General features: G+C 37.0%; 1 protein-coding gene and 2 long non-coding RNA genes across 4 annotated transcripts in view; 1 reads left to right on the forward strand and 2 right to left on the reverse strand.

Moving 5' to 3' along the window:
• LOC111093281 overlaps positions 1-3898 on the reverse strand; it is a 69945-nt gene extending 66047 nt beyond the window's left edge. The window contains exon 1 of the long non-coding RNA XR_005381651.1: positions 3623-3898. This is a non-coding gene — a long non-coding RNA (uncharacterized LOC111093281). The remainder of the gene's footprint in view (positions 1-3622) is intronic.
• AP4E1 (adaptor related protein complex 4 subunit epsilon 1) overlaps positions 3880-27267 on the forward strand; it is a 55096-nt gene continuing 31708 nt past the window's right edge. The window contains exons 1-8 of one of the 2 annotated variants that reach the window (XM_038580414.1): positions 3880-4089; positions 6734-6805; positions 10184-10307; positions 14110-14183; positions 14605-14726; positions 17497-17656; positions 19360-19526; positions 22525-22598. In XM_038580414.1, the coding sequence (XP_038436342.1) occupies positions 3940-4089; positions 6734-6805; positions 10184-10307; positions 14110-14183; positions 14605-14726; positions 17497-17656; positions 19360-19526; positions 22525-22598 (943 nt within the window). In that variant the 5' untranslated portion in view covers positions 3880-3939. Of the gene's footprint in view, positions 4090-4427; positions 4574-6733; positions 6806-10183; positions 10308-14109; positions 14184-14604; positions 14727-17496; positions 17657-19359; positions 19527-22524; positions 22599-27267 lie in introns of those variants that run through there. The other variant, XM_038580415.1, reaches the window with a different exon arrangement.
• Positions 10968-26400, reverse strand: LOC119866890. The gene is made up of 4 exons (XR_005381653.1): positions 26317-26400; positions 24600-24691; positions 22926-22996; positions 10968-11279 (listed from the first exon to the last, which is right to left on the reverse strand). It is a non-coding gene; the product is annotated as an uncharacterized LOC119866890 (long non-coding RNA).

Consider the following 27267-nt stretch of genomic DNA (forward strand, 5'->3'; position numbering starts at 1 on the left):
TGATTTTTAAAGGTTGATTTTGGGATGCCTGGGTGGCTCAGTGGTTGAGTGTCTGCCTTTGGCTCAGGGCATGATCCTGAAGTCCCAGGATTGAGTCCCACATGGGGCTCGCTGCCGGGAGTCTGCTCCTCCCTCTGCCTGTGTCTCTGCCTCTCTCTCTGTGTATCTCATGAATCAGTAAATAAAAGATATTTTTTTTTAAAAAAAAGGCCAATTTTGCTAACTATGTAATTCTTGGTTTTTCAGTTCTAAAATTATGGTATCAATGCCTTCAGGCTACCATTGTTTCTGATGAGAAGTCAGCTATTTTTTATTTTTTTTAATTTTTATTTATTTATGATAGTCACAGAGAGAGAGAGAGAGAGAGAGAGAGAGGCAGAGACACAGGCAGAGGGAAAAGCAGGCTCCATGCAGGGAGCCCGACGTGGGATTCGGATCGCGCCCTGGGCCAAAGGCAGGCGCTAAACCGCCGTGCCACCCAGCGATCCCCGAGAAGTCAGCTATTAATTGAATTGGTTTTCCCATTAAAATGACAAATTGTTTTTCTTTTGTTGTTTGGATTTTTTTTTGGTATTTTTTTTATCAAATAGGAGAAAATTTCAGCCATTATTTAAGTATTCTTACTCCCCTACCCTCTTTTTTCGCTTCTTCTGGGACTCTCATTACCTTTACGTTAATATACTTTATGATATCCCACAAATCTCTAAGGCTGTTTCTTTTCCCTCATTCTTTTTTCTCTCAGTTTTAAAGACTGAATAATTTTTTTGATCTTCCTTCAAGCTCACTGCTTATTTCTTCTGCCATCTCAAACTTATTGTAGAACTCCTCTAGTAAATTTTCAACTATTATAACTTTTCAACTTCAGAATTTACATTTGGTTCTCTTTTTAAAAATAGATTGCATCTCTTTATTGAGTTATCTATTTGTTAAGTCATTGTTGTCATATATTCTTTTAGTTACTTAAACATGATTTTTTTGAGTTCTTTGAACATATTTATATAATTGCTTTGAAATCTTTGTTCTAAATCCAACATGTAGGCCCACTCAGAGACAGTTTATATCAATTGCTTTTTCCTCTGCATATAGGTCATATTTTCCTGTTTTTCTGAAACTCTCATAATTTTGTTGTTGAAAGCTGGACACTTTATGTTTTTATTTTTTAGAGTTTTTATTTAAATTCTAGTTAGCTGACATACAGTGTAGTATTAGTTTCAGGGACACAATTTACTGATTCAACACTTCCATACATCTTGCAGTGCTCATCACAAGTGCCCACCTTAGTTGCCATAACCTATGTCACCCATTCCCCCACCCCACTCCCTTCTGGTAACCATCAGTTTGTTCTGTATAGTTAAGAGTCTGTTTCTTGGTTTGCCTCTCTCTCCCCACCCCCATCCTCATTTGTTTTGTTTCTTAAATTTCCCATATGAGTGAAATCATACAGTATTTGTCTTTCTCTGACTGACTTATTTGGCTTAGTATATTCTCTAACTCTATCCATGTCATTGCAAATGGCAAGATTTCATTCTTTTAATGGATGAGTGATATTTCATTATATACATATACCACATCTTTGTTATCCATTCATCAGTTGATGGACACTCGGGCTGTTTCCTTACTTGGGCTGTTGCAGATGTGCTGCTATAAACACTGGGGTGCATATATCCTTTTGTATAAGTGTTTTTGTTTTCTTTTGGTAAATACCTAGTAGTGCAATTGCTGGGTCATGGGGTAGTTCTATTTTTGAGGACACTCTATACTGTTTTTCAGAGTGACCACACCAGTTTGCATTCCCACCAGCAGCACAGGAGAGTTCCCCTTTGTTCACACCTTTGCCCACGCCTGTTGCTTCTCGTGTTGTTGATTTTAGCTATTCTGACAGGTGTGAGGTGATAGCTCATTGTAGTTTTGCTTTGTATTTCCCTGATGACTAGTGATGTTGATAATCTTTTCATGTGTCTGTTGATCATCTATATGTCTTCTTTGGAAAAATGTCGACTCATGTCTTCTGTCCATTTTTTAATTGGATTATTCATTTTTTGGGTGTTGAGTTAGATAAGTTCCTTATATATTTTAAATATTAACTCTTTATCACATATGTCATTTGCAAATATCTTCTATTTTGAAGGTTGCCTTTTAGTTTTATTGTTTCCTTTGCTGTGTAGAAGTTTTTTATTTTGAGGAAGTCACAATAGTTTATTTTTGCTTTTGTTTCCCTTGCCTCAGGAGACAACTAGTAAGAAGTTGCTATAGCTGATATCAAAGAGGTTAACTGCCTGTATTCTCCTCTAGATCTTAATGGTTTCATGTCTCACATTTAGGTCTTTAATCCATTTTTAATTTATTTTTGTGTTTGGTATAAGAAAGTGGTCCAATTCCATTATTTTGCTTGTTGCTGTCCAGTTTTCCCAACACCATTTGTTGAAAAGATTTTTTTCCCCATTGGATATTATTTCCTGCTTTGTCAAAGATTGACCATGCAGCTGTAGGTTCATCTCTGGGTTTTCTATTCTGTTCCGTTGATTTATGTGCCTATTTTTTTGTGCTAATACCATACTGTTTGATCACTACAGCTTTGTAATATAATCTGAAGTCCAGAATTGTCATCCCTCCAGGAAAGCTGAACATTTTAGGTAAAATTCTGTAGCAAATCTAGTTTCTGATTTCTACCCTTAGTGATAATTGTTGCTGTTTTTTTTTTCTTTGTTTAGTAACTTGCCTGGACTAAACCTTTGGATATCTCTCTTTTTAGGGGTCATCCTGTACCCGCACAGCTTAGTAGTCAGCCAGGAATTGATCAGAGGTTGTGCTCAAATGCCCAGAACCAGTAAGACTTCCAATCTCTGCTACTAGATATATGTGTGGTTTGGAGAGAACTTTCACATTTTAGGCAGTTTTCGTGTCTGCCTTTTACTTTCCAACAGGCCTTGTGTCTCCTGCGTGTGCATGCAGCCTGTGGTCAGTTAGGGATGGATGGAGAGCTACTATCCCTGGCTGTTTCCTGATCTCTCTTTTATTTTTTTATTTTTTAAAATATTTATTTATGATAGACATAGAAAGAGAGAGAGAAGCAGGCTCCATGCCAGGAGCCTGACGCAGGACTCGATCCTGAGACTCCAGGACTGCGCGCTGGGCCAAAGGCAGGGGCTAAACCGCTGCGCCACCCAGGGATCCCCTGATCTCTCTTTTCAACTACTGCCGCGTCCTTGATCCATTGCTCACCGTAATCGGGACCGCAACCTCAGGCTAGCAGATACCACTGGGCTTTTCACGCTAGTCTCCAAAATAACTGAGTTCCCTCCAGCAATGAAGCTAAAGGTTTTCATGAATTGCTCCACCCTGACAGATTACAGCACCTATCAAACTTACAAGGCAGTGGGGCATGGAGAAGCAACCCAGGGAATGACACAGACTCGTCTATTTTTTTTTTTAATTTAAAAAAATTAAAAAAAATTAAAATATTTTACTTATTCATGAGAGACACAGAGAGAGAGAGAGAGGCAGAGACACAGGCAGAGGGAGAAGCAGGCTCCACGCAGGGAGCCCGACGTGGGACTCGATCCGGTGAGGGCAGACGCTCCACCGCCGAGCCCCCAGGCATCCTGACTCCCTCTATTTTTACCTGGTGTGTAGTCATGAGTTGACGTCACAGCGTGAGAGGGACCCGGCCCAGCGGCTTCCTCCCGGCGGCCCCAGCGTGAGCTGTCAGGGTCGTCTGCGCCGCTCGCGGTTTCATCACGCGGAGTCTCGCGCCCTCCGGCGGCCTCTCTCGAGAACGACACTGTCCTTGTCCGCGCTGGACGCGAATAAAGATTTCTTTTTCAAACAAACAGGAAGTGTCTACGGAGGCCGGGCCGGCGTCTGGGCAGGGGCCGGGCATGCAGGCGGGCGGCGGCCCGATCGCGGGCGGTGGCGGCGGCGGCGGCGGCGGCGGCGGCGATGAGCGACATAGTGGAGAAGACGCTGACGGCGCTGCCGGGACTCTTTTTGCAGAACCAGTCGGTGGGCGGGCCCGCGGGCGTCAAGGCTTCTTTCTCTTCGCGGCTGGGCGGCCTCGTCCGCGGCATCACAGCGCTAACCTCCAAGCACGTACGTGCTCCCGGGGCCGGGAGGTCAGGGGCGCCCGAGGGGGGTGTGGGCGGTGTGGGGAGGCCCTCGCGCTGGGAGGCCTAGCCCCGCCGGAGCTCCGGGGGAGCTCAGGGGCTGCGATAGGCGTCCAGTCGGTCCCTGCGTCTGTCTGGAAGCGTCAGTTTCCTTCCGGGACCGACAGCTGGCAGGCCGAGTTTCCACGGTTGGCCCCGACCCTGAGTCATTATTATCTGGGGCAGCCTCATTAATTGTTGAGCCTTCTCGTATTTCCTGGAACGTTGACGTGGACAAGCACCCATACGTATTCTATAGGTTGTTTTGAGGATTAGATGGGCCATCAAGCGAGTGAAAACACCAAGTGCCGAGCCAGTGCCAGCTTTGTTTACCTTCTACAAAGTTCCTTTGCAGGTCCCTTCACACGCCGGAACAGACCCTGCCATCTGAACCTATCGTTCAGCATCTTTGGGGAGCTCGAGGTTCTTAGGTTAGACCAACCGGGGGAGGGAGGGGGGTTGCAAAGAAAAAGCGTCATTCTCCCAAAATGTAAAATTTGTTGTCGGCCTCAGGTGGGCATTGAAAATCAGCAGTTGTCATAGAAGGTATTAAGCGTCCGCAGACTTTTGGTAGGTGAACGGGTTGTGCAAGATAAATGTGTTACGTCGTAATTTGTTCAAAATATGCTTATGGGAGAGGTTATGTGTTAGACACCGAGGGAAAAGAATAAAACTTATTTCCTTTTTCCCAAGGAATTGGAGCTTAAGACAGATATAAGCAATATACGATGACAGGTAGGTGCCCAGAGAGGAGAAATGACAGAGAAGGATTTCCTTCAAAGTGCCCTGGGGGTTTAAAACATTTTTTTTAAAAAAAGATTTTATTTATTTATTCATGAGAGACACACAGAGAGAGAGAGGCAGAGACATGGGCAGAGGGAGAAGCAGGCTCCATGGGGATCCCTGGGTGGCTCAGCGGTTTGGCGCCTGCCTTCGGCCCAGGGCACGATCCTGGAGACCCGGGATGGAGTCCCGCATCGGGCTCCCTGCATGGAGCCTGCTTCTCCCTCTGCCTGTGTCTCTGCCTCTCTCTCTCTCTCTCTCTCTCTCTGTCTATCATGAATAAATAAAGAAAATCTTAAAAAAAAAAAGAAAAGAAAAAAAAGAAGCAGCCTCCATGCTGGGAGCCCTACGTGGGACTCCATACCGGGACTCCAGGATCACGCCCTGGGCCAAAGACAGGCGCTAAACCACTGAGCCACCCGGGCTGCCCTAAAACATTTTTGTTTTAAAATGTGAAATAAGATGATATGCCACTGGATGCTGTATTTCTGCTTCATATTCAGAAATCATAATTATGGACATACTATTGCTTGTCTCAACGCTTTGTCCTTTACTCATTTTTGTGAGATTCTGAGTGAAATTTAAAAAAAAGAATTATTTTTGATCTTAAATTGCAGTTTGAAGCTGTACATAAGATATCTAAATGTGGAAATGTGGCAGTACTTCACTAGTGGTTCTTGATAATCTACCTAATGGACATCTGCTGATCCAATGTGTAACTTTTTTTTTTTTTTTTTAAAGATTTTACCCATTTATTCATGAGAGACAGAGAGAGAGAGAGAGAGAGGCAGAGACACAGGCAGAGGGAGAAACAGGCTCCGTGCCAGGAGCAAGATGCAGACTCAATCCAGGACCCCAGGATCACTACCCAAGCCAAAGGCAGTTGCTTAACCACCGAGCCACCCAGGCGCCCCTGATTCAATGTGTAATTTAAAGATAGCATTATGTTAGCCAAAAATGAGACCAATATTCAAGTGTGCTAAAGAGGTGAAACACTGTGCAGACAGAAGTGATCACAATGGTGTATTTATTGTGTGTATGAGAGAGATGGGAAGTGAGAGAAAGGATGTGAGGAATAAGGAGAAAATAAGAAGGAAGCATATGGCTCTTATGCTACTTGTTATTCTTTGAAAACTTTTTACTTGTTTATTAAAATTTTTTATTTTTTTATTATCTCTACACACAATGTGGGGCTCAACCTTGGAACCCCAAGATCGAGAGTTGCATGCTCTACTGACTGAGCCAGCCAGGCGCCCCAGGACTTTTTACTTTTTTATTTTTTAAAGATTACTTATTCATTCATTCATGAGAGACACACGGAGAGAGAGAGAGGCAGAGACACAGGCAGAGGGAGAAGCAGGCTCCGTGCAGGGAGCCCGATGCGGGACTTGATCCCGGATCTTCAGGATTGGGCCCTGGGCTGAAGACAGCACTAAACCACTGTGCCACCTGGGCTCCCCAGGACTTTTTACTCTTAAAGAGAAAGTGTGAGAACCTTATCCTGGACCAATTCATGAAAAATTTCTTTTCTTCTTTCTCTCCACCTTTAATTCAAAACAAAACATTTTCTGCTAGACTGTCCTTGAGGGGACAATAATTAAGTGAAGGAAAAAGGCATGATGGATTATTCTTTCCAGGAATGAAACATTGGCCTTTAGGCCAATGTTAAGCACATAATTTTTATAACTGTCCTTCAAAATAATGTGATTTTTTTTGTCATTGAAAGTATCATATTTTTCCTTTCAAGAAATATTGTTAGAGTTTGGAAAGACAGTTATTCATGCATTTAAATACTTTCATTGTTTCAGGAGGAAGAGAAACTAATCCAACAGGAATTGAGTAATCTGAAAGCAACTGTTTCTGCTCCTACTACAACACTGGTAAGTTTGTATAGCTAGTGCCAGCACATTTTATATTTGAAATCTGGTCCACTATGGAGTCTATAGTGGCATCTAATTGATCAGTTACTAAAATCTAATTTGTTATGGTCACAGTCAGTTATGGATGATAGCAAGTCAGAGCTTGAGCTTTTTATTATTGACTGGTGGCACTGAAGCAAGACTTGCTTGACTGATGACAATTCAATGCCAATGTGATGATAATTACATAAATGTGGCAATACTGATGGGACTCCAGTGCCTTTCTTATTGTTTTAATGTTGTGCACTGGGAAAAAGTTACCATATATCATCTGAAGTAATACTTTCAGCCCTGAATTATATGTGAACAAGGCAGAAACATGGTTTTCTTACTGTAAAACTATATTGCACAACACCTAAATCGAGTTCCAGTTATTTTAGAACTTGAGTTCCATGTAATTTGATTTTTCAAACAGCATTCATTTAGCAGCTGTTTAATGAGTAGCCGCTCTATGCAGGTCAATGTTTCTACATAGTTAGATTAAGACTTAAATTTTTTTCCTTTTAATTAATTTTCATGTTTCATATAATGAGATTTTGCCACGCAACATTATTCAGCAAATATTTAGTGAGTACCTCCTGTGTGTACATCACTGTGGGAGTATTTTCCCTCTTCTAATAAAAATATTGGGGTGATCATTTTGCATGAACGCATGCTTATGTACATAAATAACACTTTTAAAGTCTAAGAGTGTATATATTTCCTTTTATTATCATAGTAATGTGGACAAATGAAGCTCAAAACCTAGCTTAATCTGCTATATTTATGTGTATATGTATAGATATATCTGTGTGTGTATATGTATGAAATCATTGTGATATTTACTCATGATATTTGATAGAAATGTTAAGCAGAAGTGGTTTCTTTTTTTTTAAATATTTTTTATTATTTTTATTTATTATTTATTCATGATAGTCATAGAGAGAGGAGAGAGAGGCAGAGACACAGGCAGAGGGAGAAGCGGGCTCCATGCCGGGATCCCAATGCGGGACTCGATCCTGGGACTCCGGGATTGTGCCCTGGGCCAAAGGCAGGTGCTAAACCGCTGAGCCACCCGGGGATCCCAGCAGAAGTGGTTTCTGTCTTTTTACTTTGTTTTATTTCTATTTTTTATAGTTGACATACCTGGAGAAATAAGATAAGTTAGGGAGCCAGAGTTCGGAAGGAAGATTTTATAATCATTGTGACCATCCAGCTCTGGACATGCTTTCTTTCTTTTTTTTTTTGAGAGAGGGAGAGAGAGAGCGCGCGCGTGATGGGGTAGAGGGAGAAAAGAGAATCCCAAGCAAGCTCCACGCTCAGCATGGAGCCCCAGGCAGGGCTTGATTCCATAACCCTGAGATTATGACCTGAGCCAAAATCAAGAGTTGGGCACTTAACCGATTGAGCCACTCAGGTGCCCATCTGGGCATGCTTTATAGTCTGTCCCTGAGGTGGTTGTGTAGAAGTTGTATGACAGTTTGGTAGAGAAATTATAAAAAAAAAATTCTGTATTGGGAAATGGACTTTCTTCTCTAAGAGAATAATAATGTATGCATGTATAATTTTTTAAGCTTTTATTTTTATTTTATTTTTTTAATAAAATAATTTTTATTGGTGTTCAATTTACCAACATACAGAATAACACCCAGTGCTCATCCCATCAAGTATCCCCCTTAGTGCCCGTCACCCACTCACCCCCACCCCCCGCCCTCCTCCCCTTCCACCACCCCTAGTTCGTTTCCCAGAGTTAGGAGTCTTTATGTTCTGTCTCCCTTTCTGATATTTCCCACACATTTCTTAATTTTGATAAAATAGAGCTCATCATGACTTTTGAAAAACTCTGAGATAAAATGTTTGAAAACCAGGATTGGTACTTAATAGATTAGATGAATACTTTCACTCCTAATTGATGTGGAAGCTTTTGAAGAGGGACTTCTAGTATCTTTTAAGCTTGTTTTTTCAGTACTTAGTAGTCTTAATATACTAATGATTTAACTTTTATTACTTTAAACATAAGTGACCTGTATTAAAAATCTTTTTCTCCAAGCTTGATTTTCCTATGGTTTTTAAAAAAACTCTTCATATTTACATATATAAATATGAAATACATACATAAATATGAATGAAATATTAAATATTATTATCCTTGCTTATTATTTGTTATTTTCCAGGTATTTTGTGTAATATACTAACCTTGATTAATTTTTATATATTAAAATAGGTGTGAGCTTATTTTGAAACACATTTTATTTATATTTTTATTTATGATTAAAATTTATTATAGATATTGAGAATGCAAATATTTTTTTTTTTTTTTGAGAATGCAAATATTATACTGAAAACATTTATACAATGCCTTAAACAACTTAATTAGCTTATATTGTCAGTATTGAAAGACCTGGTTAAAAAAATTAAATATTGTTTATATAATAGCTATACCAGAGTTGTTTAAAAAGAATGTCTGTAAAACAGACTATTGCATATTACGTACAATAAAATAATTCTGAAGAAAGTCCGTGTGTAATTTGGTTTTTAAATGTGAAAGTTATTTTCTTTACAAATTATTACCAAGTTGTGGGAATTTTTTTTTAATATTTTATTTATGAGAGAGAGAGAGAGGGGGAGAGAGAGAGAGAGGCAGAGATACAGGCAGAGGGAGAAGCAGGCTCCATGCAGGGAGCCCGACGTGGGACTCGATCCTGGGACTCCAGGATCACGCCCTGGGCCGAAGGCAGGCGCTAAACCGTTGAGCCACCCAGGGATCCCCGACTTGTGGGAATTTTATGGATGTTTTTATTTGGCAAAGTATATTAAAATGATGTGCTCCATTCTAGAAGCCAAGTCATATTACTATTGGTGAAATTTTGTCTGAGGACCATGTGTTTCACATTATAACCAAATTTACACATTTAGAATTAGACATAGCTACAATTAGGGTGTGCCTGGGTGCCTTAGTTGAGCATCTGACTGTTGATTTTGGCTCAGGTCATGATGTTAGGGTTGTGAGATTGAGCCTGGTGTTGGCTCTGAGTCCAGCATCGGGCTCTCCACAGGGAGCCTGCTTCTCTGTCTGCCTATGTCTCTGCCTCTCTCTGTGTCTCTCATGAATAAATGGATAAAATCTTAAAAAAAAAAAGTTAAAATAATTTTACTAAAATCAATACTGTTGGTGAACTAAGTTTTGGAGCAACTTTTATTTATAAAGTTTGACTTCAGGTTATGAATTTATAATATATGTATTGGTTATTTCTTTAGTGCCAGGACTAAGGGATTTCCTCTGTGAAATGATTGCAATATAATTTAAAAAAACAAAACATTCTACTTATTTATGCAATTACTGGTTATTTTGCTTTACAGAAAATGATGAAGGAATGTATGGTGAGACTTATATATTGTGAAATGCTTGGATATGACGCTTCATTTGGCTATATACATGCAATCAAGTTGGCACAACAAGGAAACCTTTTAGAAAAAAGAGTAGGTATGTATGTGTTTAAGATTTTTTACTTAATACTGTCCTTAAAGTTCTAGTTATTGTGTGAAATGAATGGTAGCAGGTATATAGTGTTTTTAGAACAGTGCTTTGTAATTTTCAAAGCTTTAGAAGAGAACACTTCAAAAACTTAAAGCCTATAAGTGAAATCAGTCTTACTGATTCATGGCATTTTAGAGTTATGGAGAAGATTAAAATTTGCCTGATTTTGGGATAGTTAGATGACTATATGTATTTTTCAAAACTCATTAAACTATACACTTAAAAATGAGGAATTTTCTTATGTATAAATTATACCTCAAGAAAGCTGATTTAAAGTTTGTCTCACCTCATCAGTTTAATGATTAAAAATGTTTCTTTATAGAATAAAAACTGAAATTGACTTGAATAATTAAAAAAATACTGTTCTCAGTTTCATAAATGTTAGCTGTGAAGGTTTAGAGGTATCTTTGGAAAAATTTTGTCTCTTTAATCAAACTATTAGGAAATGTCCTTTAAATTAAGGACTTAAATCTTTTATTCATGTAGGTTTAGCAGTGTATCAGAATCCAAAAAGAAAACACTTTAGAGTAATATAGGAGTATAGCATGTTCTTTATTCAAAGGAGTTGGTAGTGTCATATTTTCAAGGACCAGCATTCTTCACAAATTATATTCACCTGTGCTGTCAGATGCTGGGGTGGGGAAGGGAGATATTTTGGTAAAGATTCCGAGACTAGGTGCACCCAGTATTCTATTTTTATTGAAACTCAGTCCACTCTTCTAGATTTGTTGTGTTCTTCCCTCCAAGGGAAATGTCCTCTGGCATCCTGTCTCTCCTTTTTCATATTCCAAATTAAGTTTTAACTTTTTGGTGATCACTTGGGTGGCTTTTACCGTCTGTCATCTTACGGTGTTGTCTTTTCGTATATTAATGATTTAGCCCTCAAATTAATTCTAAGATCTCTAAAGGCCAGGAAATCTGAAAAACAATAGATGATCAATATCAGATGGTTGGTGCTATAATTTTGTACAGGTGTTACTATGTTGTACTTCTTAGAATTTAATATAATTTTTTTCATTTTCTATTTAATTTTATTTTAAAAATATATAAAGTATTACATTGTTTAGAAGTTAAGACCTTATAAAAAGGTATAATCAAAGAAGTCTCACTTTTATCTCTATCCCCTTCCCCTTTTACCCAGTTTGGCCCTTATTCCCATAGGTAATATTTTCATTAGTTTCTGATAAATCTTTCCGTTGTTTCTTTTTTGCAAAACAATTAAGTGCACCAGTACACACTCAAACACTCTCTTACACAAAAGATAGCATGGCTATATAGATTATTTTACATTTTGTTTTGACATCTTTATTTATACAGTTGCATCATTTTCATTGGATGGGTGGATGGGCCATAGTTTTTCAACCAAGTCCCTACTGATGGACATATGAGTTATTTTTTATTCTTTGCTCTTGTAAATAGTGTTGCAGGGAATAACCTTGTACATGTTATTGATAGTTATAGAAGCTTATTTTAATAGTGACTTCAGAGTCATTTTTGTTGAGATTTATGACCTTAGGGAAATATTTTATTGCCTTGTAGAGGGACATATGTCTGTAGGTATCAGACATTTTTTATGTATGCTAATGAGTAGAAGGGTTTTTTTTTTTTTTTTTTTTTTTTTTAAGATAGCATTTAAACTTTCTATATGTATTCACTCTGGTCCTATTGCCTCTTCAGCTCCCCTGAGATTTCTGAGACTAGCTTTGGTGCTTTCTCTGTTAGAGATGGCTTTGTATTTTTTATATGAATTTTGTTGAAAAGTTACATTTTCAGTACCTATTAAGTCAGGCATGTTAGGTACTTTATCTTGTGAGATAGAATGTTGATGCTCAAAGGTTAAGTCACTTGTCCAAGGTTGTACAGTTAATAAATGGTGGAGCCAGAATGTAAACCCAAGTTTCTGTGAGTCAAAGCTTATATTCTTATCCTATATGTCACTCTTTTATATCAAACATATTCCATAATCATAGTCATTATTCTTTGTCTTCTGGAACCTTTTCATTTTTTGAGTCACTAAATATTTTTATATTTCCTGTCAAAATAGTTAGGATATTCTTTGTAACAGATAGAGGTAAGGTTTTGTTGAGATAGTTTTTGAATTTGTTCATCTTCTCCTACCTTGATATTGGTGACTTGGGTGTGAGTGATAACTTAGCTTATCACATGAGTTCTCCGCAATCTGGTAAGACCTAATCTCTTTAAATGCCGAGGTTTTTCTCATTTCTTTCTTGCCCCTGGTTAATTCTATTTTCTTTCTCATGCTCTGCTCCTCTGATCTTCAGTAAAGATGTTGAAATGGGTTATGCTGCTATTTCTTGGTTTTGAGAATAGGTAGTTTCTAACAGTTTGCCCATGATTTCCAGCCGATACACACATTATCTGGGAAATGATGGGATAGTTTAACATTAGAATTCTAATGAGAGGACTGAAAGAATTGAGAAGAATGGAAAGCAGTAAGGGTGGGAGGCAGGGAATAGGGCCTCCACATAGACTGTGTGGAGAGACAGGACAGCATAGGTATTAAAACATGAGCTAACTTTGACTGGCTGGGTTTGAGTGCTGGCTCCACCATGTAATAGCTATAGATTTTGTGCAGTTACCCTTTTAGGGCCTCATATTCTCTTTGGGATAATAATACTTCATAGGGTTGTGAAGATTGAATGAGGTGAGGCTTGTAATGCACTGTTCCATAGTAACTGTCTAACAAATGTTATCAGTGTGAAGAGTGACAGGAAATGACATGGAGTATCTAGATTCCATATATATATATATGGCCTGTGTCATAGTATTAATGTATTTCCTCAATTCTAAGATGTACTTTATGTTTTGATATTGAAATAAAAATATTTACTTAAATCAGTGATTACATATAATGTGGTAGACCGTGTTTCTTCCCTCAACAACTGTTATTCTGTCAATAGTGTATTTTCATATTAAGAAAATATTGTTTATGGCTTAAAATGTGATTTACATCATATGGGTTGGTATTAGGTGGCTCATTTCTTTTATAAGATTTTATTTATTTATTCATGAGAGATACACAGAGAGAGGCAAAGACACAGGCAGAGGGAGAAGGAGGCTCCATGCAGGGAGCCTGATGTGGGACTCGATCTCGGGACTCTAGGACCATGCTCTGGGCTGAAGGCAGGCGCTAAACTGCTGAGCCACCCAGGGATCCCTAGGTGATTCATTCAGTTGAATAGTTGCATGTTTGGCTATAAGATAGAAAAAATATATACGTATTTTAAAGATTTCATTTATTCATAGGAGACAGAGAAAGGCAGAGACATAGACAAGGGAGAAGCAGGCTCCCTGTGAGGAACCTGATGTGGGACTTGATCTTAGGACCCTGGGATCACAACCTGAGCCAAAGGCAGATGCTTAATCACTGAGCCACCCAGGTTCCCAGATAGAAAATATTTTGATTGCTTGTGTAGACATATGCACAGAAGATAGAAGGCATGTATTTGTCATGTCATGTATAGGAGTTCAAGGTGGTACATATAGCCTCTTTTCTGTTTCAGGTATATCCTGTGAAATACATGATTATGACGTATTTCAGGATAAAGCATACCTGAAATCTTCCTTAAGTTTTTGAACCTCATATTTTATAATCTGTCTTTATAGTTATTTATAGCTATTATCTTTGACACTTAAATTTTGGAATATATTATTGTTTTATTTAATTTATTGGGAAAAGTTCATTTTTGGCAGGTAATAATGAGACTTTTTCCCTCAAATTTTATAGGTTATTTGGCTGTTTCTTTATTTTTACATGAAAGTCATGAACTGCTGCTTCTCCTTGTGAATACAGTTGTAAAGGTACTGTATTATATGTTAGTAAATATGAAAATTATTTCCATAGGCATCTGACATTTTGCCTCAAACATATTGAATTAGATATTGTTGGAAGAAGCCAGGCTTATAGAATGGACTTAGAAAGATCTTTTATATCAGTTTCTGAGTTTATAAAATGAGGCTAATAATAGAACTTAACCCAGTTGTAAGGGTTAAATGAAACATTTAACCCTCTGCTGCTGTTATTATGGTTTCATTTGAAAGCAGATCTCCAATACACTTTTCTGGCTCTTGTCTTTTTCTCTAGATCTGTTCTGAATGTACAAATTAATTATAAAGTTAGTAGAAGACTATTAAGTACATAGGACCATTGCAATGTTGAATTTACTAATCCTAAGTTTCAAAATTTGCACTGAATGTTTTGTTTGCTTAATTATTACGTCAGGATTTGCAGAGCACTAATCTGGTAGAAGTATGTATGGCACTTACTATTGTCAGCCAGATTTTCCCTCGAGAAATGATTCCAGCTGTTCTTCCATTAATTGAAGATAAACTTCAACATTCTAAGTAAGTCAATTTTTTTTGGATACGGGTCTATACTATATTTTTCAGGATAAAAATTTATACTAAAACATTTATTATAACTTTAATTTAATGCTATTAGGGTGGAGGATATCCTTTGACTGCCAGATATTAATGCAAAAATCCTTGATAGCATCATGCTTTATTTTATGTGGGTTCGAGAAAATGTCAGGCAGCTTTCTAAAGTTAAACTGAGAGTCAGTGAGGTTTAGTGTCAGGAATCTGTGGCTTTCCTCTCAGTTCTACCACTAACCAGCATTGGTCCTGTTTTTCCTTTGGCTATATGGGGTTGGTTGAAGTGTGTTAGTTTTCACAAAGTTGTTTTGAGGATAAAGTGAAATGAAAAAAATCTGGCAGTGGTTCAAGTGCTATGAATGCAGAGCTTCCCCATATTGGGGTTGCTTTCATAGCAAAATTGCAACATTCAAATTCTATTTTATAGCAGAACATATCCATATAAACCTTATTAACTTGTGGTATTTTGCTAATCTTGTAAGATTCCTTACAGCTTCACCATTTTAGTTATACAATCTTTAATATTTTTTTGTTATTCACACAATATTTATTTTATATGTCTCTTTAAGCTAGTATTTTTGGTGTTCTGAGATTATAAAGTGTTGTCTTATGGTTTGTTTTCTTTAAGAAATTTTGGACCATGAATTATCTGGCTAAAATGATAGCTTTTACTAAGAATTATAGAATAACTTCATAGGCTTTTCAAACTTGTTTTAATATTTTATTTAGGTCAGATCTGTGTTCAGAACAAACGATGGCTATAGACAGTTAATTACTAGAAATAAAGCACTAGTTTTTCTTAGATAATTACAGGTTGATCTGATCATAGCAGAGCATTATTTTTATGTAATTTTTCCATACCCTCATTGTTTTGTGGTAATCATACTTCCAGAGTCTTTGTATGAAATCCTTCTGAGAACTGAATTTTTTCCTTTTTGCTTCCCATGTACTCTAATTTCAAATCCTGGCCTCTTTTCCCCCAGTTAGACTGTTTGAAACTCTGCTTTTGCAGATGGCCATACTTAACTCCATGTGGAAGAACATGGGTCAGAGCTATAGGTAGGCCAGGGGATGACACAAGGAAGATGTGGTTTGCACTTGACTTTTGAATTTCACCATGCCAGACCTATAGCCTCAACCCAGGTCTCTTGATGTCTTTTGTTAGTGTCACCATAGAGGGCCAGGCCTTCGGATTCCTGAGCCTGTTGAGTGTTTATATTTTATTTTACCTCATTTACCTACTCTCTTAGAACTGAAAAAAAAATTTTTTTTTAAGATTTTATTTATTCATAGAGACAGAGAGAGAGAGAGGCAGAGACACAGGTAGAGGGAGAAGCAGGCTCCATATAGGAAGCCTGACATGGGACTCGATTCCGGGTCTCCAGTATCACACCCCAGGCTGCAGGCAGCACTAAACCGCTGCCCCCATAGAACTAAAATGGTTAACACTCAATAGCAATACACCGAGATATGGTTTCCAGTCATCATAGTATTAATACTACTAATGGCAAATCTGTTGTTAATCTGCTTTTTCTCTGTAAAAAAGAAGTTTCCATCATGCTATAGTTTGCCTAGGAGGATAGTAAGTTGCTTATTAATGGAATTTAGCAGAAGCTAAATTTGACATTTGTTAGGAATATTCTAAGGGATATTCTTGAGTGGAACACAGAGGATTGCATTGAGTAATCTCAATTTTGAGATTCTATGATTTTAGGTAACAAATATGTGTTAAGAAACCCTAAAAATAAATACTTCACTTTTGTGACAGACATTGCTGCTGTTATGAGTACTGCCAGCATAGCCTGCAAATATGAAATATTTAGAAATAGGCATGAGTGAGAAGAATAAGGAATATGCTTCCTTGGAAATTATATTATGAATATAGTATAGCTACTTAATATTTTTGCTTCTTGTGTGCTAGACAGTATCTGTTACAAATTAAGTGTAATACTAGTGTATACTTCCCTCTTCTTTTTTTATAAAAAATATTTTTTTATTTTTTTATTTTTTAAATATTTTATTTGAGAGAGAGTATGCAAGCACAGGGGTGGGATGGTGTGGGGGAGAGGGAAAGGCAGAGGGAGAAGCAGCCCCTGAGATCATGACCTGAGCTGAAGGCAGCCTCTCAACCCATTGAGCCACCCAGGTGCTCCTACTTTCCTCTTCTTTGTAATGATATTTTGGAAACATGAGCTGGGCAAGGGGAAGGGTAACATCTTTTACTGTGAGTCTCCCTTTCTATTTGGAGTATTTGGAGTCCTCTAGGTTGCCTATGGTACAAAAAAAAAAAATATATTAAAAGGTAGAATGTTACTGAGATTTTCAGTATTAATAAAGAGGTTTAATATTGCTAGCCAGAATTACCTGTTAAAGCTTTGAACTGTTGAAACTTTTCACAGTTTCTAGAGAGATGGCTTTCAAAAATGGAATTAGGGAGTTAAGGAATATGTTTATCTTCCTTGTTTATTCTGGTTTCAAAAGTAAAAAATACATGCTTATTGCCAAAAATTATGTAATTAGAACTATATAACATGAGCAGTTAGTCTCTTGAGGTCTTACTTCCTGGAGAGAACTACTTTTTATAGTTTGGTGGATTAGAATAAAGAAATTAGTATAAATGTATAATTCATTCTTTTTATATTAAGGTAATAGCTCATATTTTGAAGTCATCTCATCTATAATCTTTTTAAGCTAAATGACAATTCAGATGATTTATTTAGATTTAATTTTTTATCTTTAGGGAGATTATACGAAGAAAAGCTGTTCTGGCATTATATAAATTCCATCTTATTGCTCCTAATCAAGTACAGCATATCCATATTAAGTTTCGGAAAGCACTTTGTGACAGAGATGTTGGGGTCATGGCTGCTTCTTTGCACATATACTTTAGGATGATTAAGGTAAGTTGGAAATTTCAGGAGGTACTGAGTAGTTGCCATTAGAAAAATGTAATTATGGAATTAAAAGAAAACTCATGTTTTTCAGTAAATGCTTAATTAACATTTCAAATTTTTATAATTGACTTTTTTTATAATTGACTTTTTAATAGTAATTTTGCAAGTTTGATAGCATGAGTTGTTGGCATATTACAGGATTAGTCTCTTTTTTAAATGACTAAGTTTTTTTGTGTTACTAAAGATGTATGGAAAAATGATACCTTTGGAAGGTGATTGAAATTTGTAACTTTGTGGTTTTTCAAGCAGTAACTTTCCTTTAAATTTTTTTTTTTTAAGATTTTATTTATATATCAGAGAGAGAGCACGAGCAGGGAGAGGGGCAAAGGGAGAGGGAGAAGCAGACTCCTCACTGAGCGCCAAGTCTGACACTGGTCCTGACTCAGGGCCTCATACAGGGCTCGATCCTAGGACCCTCAGGTCATGACCTGAGCCAAAGTCAGACACTTAGCCAACTGAGCCACCCAGGTGCCCCAAGGAGTAACTTTCTTTTGTACAAATTCCTGAGATATGTGTGACAGCTTATACAAATGAGGAGAGTGGATAGGGGTTGTGCAAGGTATATGGACTACTATGTTGTCTCCTTCCATCGATACTGTATCAGATCAGAAAGGAAGGTTGAATGGTATGGTAAAATTTTCTAAATGGTCATATAGGTTTATATTAATTCAGCCCCAGTGTATTGCCTGAAACCCCTTTGTGTGTTTTATATATATGTGTGAGACTCCATGAGTACTATAAAACAAAATGGCATATGTTACTGAATTCAATTTACAATTACAGGTTGAAGGGTGTCTTCATTTTTATGCATTGTGCTCCAAAATAGATTGGTATAAATAGATAATTGATGTTAAATCTTATTTTTCTCTAACATTTACTAAACTTTCAAAGAGCTGTTATTTCCCTTCCAAAAATGTGTCCATGATAATGAAATAAAAATTACAATGAATCTAATGTTTGAAGAATATGTATGTCATTTCCCCAGTCTAAGAGATTCATCAGATAAGTAACCAAAGCACACGCATTCAGAAACACAGGTGTGTTTAAATACTATAGGGTTAATTAATTTTTAAAAGGCAGATGCACTGATTTTGGGAGGTTTGAATGTTTGAGTGGTCTTGACTGCCCTGTGCTCCTCCACCCAGAATACACTTAGATTACTTACATGAGAAGTCTTTTGCAAACAAAGTTCAGAGATTGCAAACAGGCTTTGATTTTCATCAAAAGTAGTGGTAATGCTGCCCCTTTTCAATATGCCCGTTCTTTTCCCTTTTTGATTTAATTGCTGGTATTGGCTAATAAAAGTTCTATATAAGATGTAATTATGAGAACTTATGAAATGTGATTGAGACTGTGTGGGGATAAGTAGAGAGTAGTGCAAGCTTTTGAGGGATGATTCAGCTTTGGATCAAGTAGCCAGAGTAGTTTCATCATGGAAGAAATCAAACAGATTAGAGCACTGTTTGATTAAATGTGAACCTGAAACTTCTAAGTGAACATATATTAAGTTAGATTCTGTATGACATTTCAACCAGATCTATTTTATATTTGGTAAGACATTATTCTTTTTTTTTTTTTTTGATAAGACATTATTCTTAACAGAATATTTTTTGTTTTTGTTTTTGTTTTTGTTTTTTGTTTGGTTATAGGAGAATTCATCTGGATATAAAGACTTGACGGGGAGTTTTGTGACAATTTTGAAGCAAGTAGTTGGAGGAAAGCTCCCAGTAGATTTCAATTACCACAGTGTGCCAGCACCATGGTTACAAATCCAGCTCTTGAGAATATTAGGACTACTAGGAAAAGATGATCAAAGGTAAACTATTCTAAGTAAACTTGATACTCTGATAGCCCATCATCTAGAAGTTTCATACGTCAGGTTCTCCCAATGTTTAATTGGCTTAATAATGATAAATAAGCCATTTTAAGAAGTATATAACAGGTTGCTGGGATAATCCTGGCCCTCTGCTTATCTAAATTCTGTTCATAGGGAAAGGTACCTCTGAGGCTCCGTATCTTCCATGAAACCTTCTTAATCATTCTAGTGTAGGGATTGGGAAACTTTCTGTAAAGGTCCAGATAATAAATATTTTAAGTTTTATGGATTGTATGTTGTCTGTTGTAGCTATTTAAGCCTGCTGTTGTACAGCTCAAAAGCAGCCATAGACAACATGTAAATGAATGAACATTGCTGTGTTCCAAAAAAACTTTCTTTGGACGTTAAAACTTGTATTTCATATAATCTTTATCTGTCATGAAATATTATTCCTTTGGAAAAAAAATTCTTCCTTTGATTTCCCCCCCCACCCCAGTCATTTAAAAATGTAGACCATTCTTAGCCTGTAGTCATACAAAAACAAATATCCAACCAGGATAGGCCTGTGGACGATAGTTTGCTGACTCTTGCTCTAATTAATGAATATGAGTACTTCATCTTAATTTCTTTGTCTGGGTTATTCTTTTAGCCAGTACTTTATATTAGATTTTTTATGGGTGTCTTTTTGATTATATATATATTTTTGTAGCTTTTTATTTTGCCATAGTTTTTCAAATTTAAAGGAAAGTTCCAAGAATAGTACAAGAGCTTCCTTGTACTCTTTACCTAGAGTCATCAATTATTTGCATTTGTCTTCTTGTTCTTTCTCACTATATATATACATACATATTTTAAAATTTTTTTTCCTGAACTGTTCAAGAGCAAGTTGAACTAGATTTTAGTTCCCTTGAGAGCAAGGACCATGACTTGAGTTTCTGTCTTAAGAAAATATTTACTAAAAAAAAATTTGCTGATCAGTGTTTTGACTTTGTGAGATATGGTTCTCCTCCATGTAGTAGGGTACCTTCTAATTCTTTGGCCTAGCTTTAGAAAGGGATTGTCTTCTAGACTCTTGCTCCTACTAATTCCTTGTCAGTGTCATGTCACTGTCCATCTGCCTGTGAGCTCCTAAGGGGAGCTAATTGGACTCTATCACTCTTGCTATGTTACTTTTTCTGTGTTTCTGGATCTCAATTCCTGATCGAAACCTAAGTCAAAAAACTGGAGGTGATGGAAGTAGATATGCACATTAAAAGTGTTTGTCCTAATTTTATTGTATATAATCCAACCTATCCTGTTGTGTAGCTCTAGTTGGAGTTCACTGGAATTCTGTTTTAAAATCATGAATTTCATAATAATGCAACCAGACCTCACTGATCTAAAAAAATCCAGTGACAGTATGTTTTCATGAAGTAACTTTGGAGGCATTTAGTGAATTTACTAAATTTATTAACTCATTATCTTCTTTCCTTTATGAATGAATGTGTGGAATACATACAAAGTTACAAACAATACAAACAGAGTGTTTGTCTCCACAGAGAGCTCAGTTGGCATAGACTTATTTGAAATGAGTAGAGTGGAACTCTTTACTGATGCTGTGGAACATTAAAATATTTTTTCCTTTGTCCCAACTCTGAGATTTTATGTTAACACAAATCTTGTATTTTTAAAGACATGATTAGCTCAGTGTGGCAAAGTAAAAATGTTATTTTATAACAGGATTCTAATATATTTAATTGAAAGAGATAATTTACTGGAAACTTCTTAGATTTGTATTCTTTTATGTCTATTGTTTGAATATTTTCTTGTGTTTTATAGCATTCTTCGTCTTAGGTTATTAACATTGCTTGATCATGTCTGCAAACGTTTCCACATTTTCATGTGGTTAATTATGACTCTTCTGTCAGACATTGGCTTTTAAAATTGAGAAACTAGACTGTAATCTAGGTGTAGTATTACCAAATTTGAGGTGGGGGAAGGGTTGTAATGTCTGCTTTGTGGTTATTGTCTGGAAAAAAGTGCTTACACAATAAAATGAGGGATTTTAGAATATGGTTCTGGATTCTCACTGGATAATTACATGTTAGTCAAGATAGAATAAAGTTATGTACTTCAAATTAAATTTTATAGTTGTATATTTGGAAAAAAGAAATTTTCTGAAAAAGATATGTTGATATGTTATTTGTGTAGCCCTATGTTATTTTTGATCTTTTTGTTTGTATTACAGTATAGTTTCTCTGCAAGACTACTGTGTGTATCGTATGTTGATGGTAGTTTTTTTTTTTTTTTTCTGTTAGTGCTTTTTTGAACTTGTAAAATATAGACAGAAATGCTAATTTAGGAGCCATAGTTTCACACTGACTTCTTGGAGAGGACTTTTCTAGGTTTGGAGGCAGAATGCTCTAGAAAGCACTGCATTTTCTTACAGTAGCTACCTCAACCCAGTTACTGTAATTGTAATCAGTAACCATAAAGACATAGGAGTGGTACAAACCTGTTTCACAAAATGAAATTTCTTTACATTTAACATAAATGAAAGTTGAAATTTTTTCCCAGAGAACCTGGTGCTGCTCAAAGAAAGATGGTATTTGAATATTTAAAAAAAAAATTACATGGTTACCATCTGGAATAATCTGGATGTGTGAGGTATTACTGTAGTAACTTGAAACAGGTAGCATATTTTATTATAAATAAAATTATAAAAGGTAGTATGCTCAACGAAACAAAAGCCTGATTTGTAGACTAGGTATAGGTAAAGAGTTGATTGACTTATGGATATCTCTCCATTGACTAGTCAGCTTTGATAAAACAGGAAATTAAACTCATGAGAAAGAGCAAATGGAATCTTGAAGAAGTGAAATTTCCATATCTTCATAAAATGAATTTTTTTCACTTCTTTTCTGTAGATCCTCAGTTTTAAAGAGAGAGAAGTTTGAAAAACTGTTTTATTGAGTTATAATACTATAATTCTACTGCAAATAAAATATCTTTTAAACAGGACAAGTGAATTAATGTATGATGTTCTTGATGAATCCTTACGAAGAGCCGAGTTAAATCACAATGTCACATATGGTAGGTAACATATGTAAATGCTACTCTAATGATTAACAGTGCTTTTTGGTATTTTAGCAAAATGTGTGTTAGACTACTATAAATTCCAAAAGAATTTTGTATGTTAATTTTTAAGATGGTTCTTTGGGTTATTTTTCAATGTAAGCATTGGATAATAGAACTACTCTGAAATTATGACTTTGTTTTAAACATTGACCTGAATTATAATTAAAATTCTCTCTTTTTAAAATATTTTATTTTTAAAGAGAAATTGTTTTTATATTAAAAATATTCACTAAGCATCTAATTGACTGTGAAGGTAACCCAGTAGATCTGTTCCATCCTTACCTCTGGATGATCCTTACTGACACAGGTGGTTAGGCTAGGAACTGTCAGACGATCCAGAGAAATGTCAGAGTCTTTGCAGGCAGCCAAGATAAAAAAAGTTTTACTGAGATATAATTAGTGTGTAGGATAAGAGTGTGAAAGACTTTCAAGGAATTCTGTTTAGAATCAGTTAAGGATCTGCTTTTCTTTTTCTTGTAGAACGTTTTTTTGTTTTTATTTTTGTAATTGACATTTCAGCTTTAATTTTTTTTTTTTTGGAATAGGTAATATTTGCACATGGTTCAAAATTCAAAAGGTACAAAAAAGTATACAGTGAACAGTAAGTGTCCCTTTGACCCTTACCACTACCACCCAGTTCCCTTTCTTGGAGATAACCACTGTTACCCATTTCTTTTCACTTGGAGAACACTGTATACCCGAAAAAAATATTTTTTAATGTTTCCCACGAGGGCACCTTTCTTTTATTAAAATTTCTGGGAACACGAGCAAGTTTGCTTCTTTGTAGGCTGTTAGTCCAGTGTTTCACCTTGCCATGGAAACCTTATAGTTTCTGTTGTTTTGTTTATTTCTTTTATTAATCTTTCCCTCCTTGTTAGGCTTCCCTCCTTTTGTATTGATACAATTATAACTGACAGTGATTTTGTCAATGGTAGACTATTCTCTCATAGTGCTACCATAAAGAGTTTATTGCTGAAGAATGTGCATTTGAAATTATGAACTTCTTAAGGGAAGAGACTGAGTTTAGCCCAGTATCTGGTATTGGGTTAATCAATAATTAAAATGTTTTAGTTGAGGGATGCCTGGGTGTCTCAGCGGTTTAGCGTCCGCCTTTGGCTCAGAGTGTGATCCTGGAGTCCTGGGATTGAGTACCACATTGGGCTCCCTGCATGGAGCCTGCTCTCTCTGTGTGTCTCTCATGAATAAATAAATAAAATCTTTTTTTTAAAATGTGTTTTAGTTGAATTAAAGAAAAAGAAGATTACTTTTATTAGTTATCTGATTGGATTTTGGCTTTATACTTTCTAAACCATATTTTTATGAAAGTTTCATTATTATAACTTACCTTACTGTTAAATCAAGACATAAAACATACCAAAGACATTTATTGACTGCTGTTATATACCAGACATTATACAAAGTGATATAGAGCATATGAAGAAGTATAAAATATAATCTTTGCCTTCAAGGAATTTAATATATATATATATATATATATTTTAAAAGATTTTATTTGTTCATGAGAGACTCAGAGAGATTGGCAGAGACATAGGCAGAGGCTTCCTGTGGGGATCTTGATGCGGGACTTGATCCCAATGACCCTGGGATCATGACCCGAGCCAAAGGCAGATGCTCAAGCACTGAGCCACCCAAGCGTCGTCACAGGAATTTACAATATAATGGGAGAAATAGCTTATTTATGAAAGCATAATACCTAGTATAAGGTAGAATGCTAAGTGGTGGTGCAGGGAATAAATACTGTAGGAGTCCAGAGGTGGTAGAGATCACTGTGGGCCTGAGGACTGCACACAAGGATATATTGAGGTAATGGGGCTCTGAAAGGTAGGTTGGATTCAGATAGTCAGAAGGGAGGTCTAGGGGGCCCAGGAAGAGGAAACATGAGAGAAGGTATAGAAGTAGGGATGTTTAAAACTGTTTCAGAGAATATTGACTTACCAGCAGCCTGCATGGACATTTCATAGTGGGAACAGTGGAAAGGCCATATTGCAGAGGTCCTCTCATGGCAGCCAAGTGAGTTTGGCTTTATACTGTATATAAATACAGAGATATGGAAGATATTTAGGCAGAGTACTGATAAGATGAGAGTAACATTTTTCATAAGCTATTTAATAAATCAGGAGACTTCTATATAATGGAGTACAAGGAACAGAACCATCATTTCCCTGTTTTTCCCTCTTATGGATATTATATGTAAAATTAACATATGACTCTGAAAGGTGGAGAAATGAAGGTAGACTGGTTTGGGACCTTGCAATGCAAGGAACAATGTCACAGTGAATACCTTGGGTTTTCTTTTTGCCTCATAGTCCCCAAACTGGGTACAGGAGAGCCAGCAACCTGGAAACACCAACAGGTGCAGACAAAAATGCCCCAAGAAAAAAGCCTGCTGTCTAGCTAAAGGACTGACAAGAAAAGGGCAAAATAGCAAGATAGAAGACTTAGACAATAGCCTATTTTTAAAAAAATTTGCATTTATTCTATGCAGAATTTACTCCTGAGCTGTAAGTGTTTGTTTCTTCAGTTTCTTCTGGGATGTTTTTTTCTGTATAACTTCCTCTTCTGGTTTAGGAGCAGTCTGGTCTTTTTCAGCAAGGATCATCTTGATGTGGCAGGGAGAGTTCATGTATGGGTTAATTAATCCGGCCATGAGCCCTGTTGAGTTCTATGCTGCATCTTGGCTGCTTTGTTCACCTGGATGTGCTCAATGACCAGAGGATCTATCTACATGTAAACCCTGAAAAGTTCAGCATTACTCTGCATTTTTAAAGCATGTGCAGTAAAAATTCAACATTCTTCTTGGCCCACTGACCCTGTGTCCAGTCCCACTGTTTGGCCTGGGCACACCTACCAGCTCCACCATTGTAGTGACGGAATGGCACACACTGCTTCCGCAAAGTGACATCTTTCATATATTAGGTGGCTTTTCAGATATGCATACCCTTGATGGCCTGGGTAGTTTCATGTGTGTCCTTAAAATGAATATGAAGATTTGGACCTCTTGATTTGCATGATTTTTTAGGGTTTTTTGGGTCGAGTGAATAGCAAACCATTTTCAGAGGTTACCTCAGGGCGCTTAGGGGAAGAGCTAGCCTCTCTATCCCAGCCAGCCATCACACATGGCCGAAAAGACTGAGTGGAAAGCCAAGATTTCCCCTTCACCAGGTATAACTAGCTTCCCAACCCTTCCACTGGACTCATGGTGGAGAAGCCCAAGAGGAGAGCAAGAACTTCATCCCTCCCAGGTGTTGAAGGGGGTCACCCCTCCCTTGCACTGTCAGTGGAGATGATGTGGGGAAGCCGGGATTTCTCATATTTAGGAATAGGGGTTAACGAAGTACTTCTCCTGTCTTTGCTGGGGTGGTGTTAGAGGAAGCCTACTAGAGAGTTGGAGCTTTTACCACTGGTCAGGGATACTCAGGCCACGCTAGCAGTATCAGTGGAGGCCACGTAGGGAGTACTAATGAAGTAATGCCCCTTCCTTTCCCAGGCAAGATAGTATCAGCAGAGGTTCCCATCCCCTACTCAGAGGGAACAAGGATTCCTTCTCCAAGTGTCAAAGGAGGCAGAGTGGAGAACCTGGACTTCTATCCCCATTGGGTGGTACCCACATCTCCTTGCCAAAGTGGGGTCAACAGATAGAGACTTAACTTACTTCATATGAAAGTAAAGTCTAGTCTGAAGGAGAAGGTGTCAGTGGAACCTCTTCAAATTTTGTGCATAATCGAATACCAAATACCTATGATAAAACCACAGTATTATAAATGTCAGAATGTTATTTTTAATTTGATAATTTTTACTTGATAATTTGGTTAGGACCTAGGTTGCTTTGGAAGAGAAAAAACTTCACATTGTGTTTTTACATTTATTTAGAAATCCTCAGAAGCACTTTTTTGAAACCTCTGTAGAGGGGAGACATTAGGGTGGCCGCTATTTCATTTGTGGACTTAGATTTTTGTAGAGCAGTGGAATAAAGGGACTTAGCTCCGGTGGAAAAATAATTTAAAAACCTTTTAAATTCATTTTTAGCTCATTTATGCCTAAGTTGACTAAAAAGTGTAATTTTTGAACTAGTAATTTTACCTGTACTAGCTTTCCAGAAATCTAAATAAGTTTAGATTTTAGGTGGGTAGAGAAGCTTTTGTAGTAACACAGTTTGATAGCAGGAGAGTTCTGAATGGTAGGAATCTGTAAAGGAAACCATGTCAGTTATAACAGAAGAGGGGAATTTTTTTTTTCCCAAAGATTTTGTTTATTTATTTGAGAGTGGGAGAGCACATGAGTGGAGGGGAGAGCAGATAGAGAGGGAGAAATGGGCTTGCCACTGAGCAGGCAGCCTGACTTGGGGCTTGATTTGGGGATCATGACCTGAGCTGAAGGCAGACGCTTAACTGACTGGGCTACTGAGGTGCTTGCGCAGCATTATTTTTAGTCTTATTTAGGGCTGCCTGTTAATTCAGGGTTTTTGGCAAACTTTTTCTGAAAAGGGGTCCAGGTAGTAAATATTTTAGGCTTTGTAGGTAACATAGGTTTTCTTTTAAAGATTTTATTTATTTACTCATGAGAGACCCAGAGAGAGGGTCAGAGACATAGGCAGAGGGAGAAG

The sequence above is a fragment of the Canis lupus genome, chromosome 30 (genome assembly GCF_011100685.1).
Source record: "Canis lupus familiaris isolate Mischka breed German Shepherd chromosome 30, alternate assembly UU_Cfam_GSD_1.0, whole genome shotgun sequence".
Classification (NCBI taxonomy): domain Eukaryota; kingdom Metazoa; phylum Chordata; class Mammalia; order Carnivora; family Canidae; genus Canis; species Canis lupus.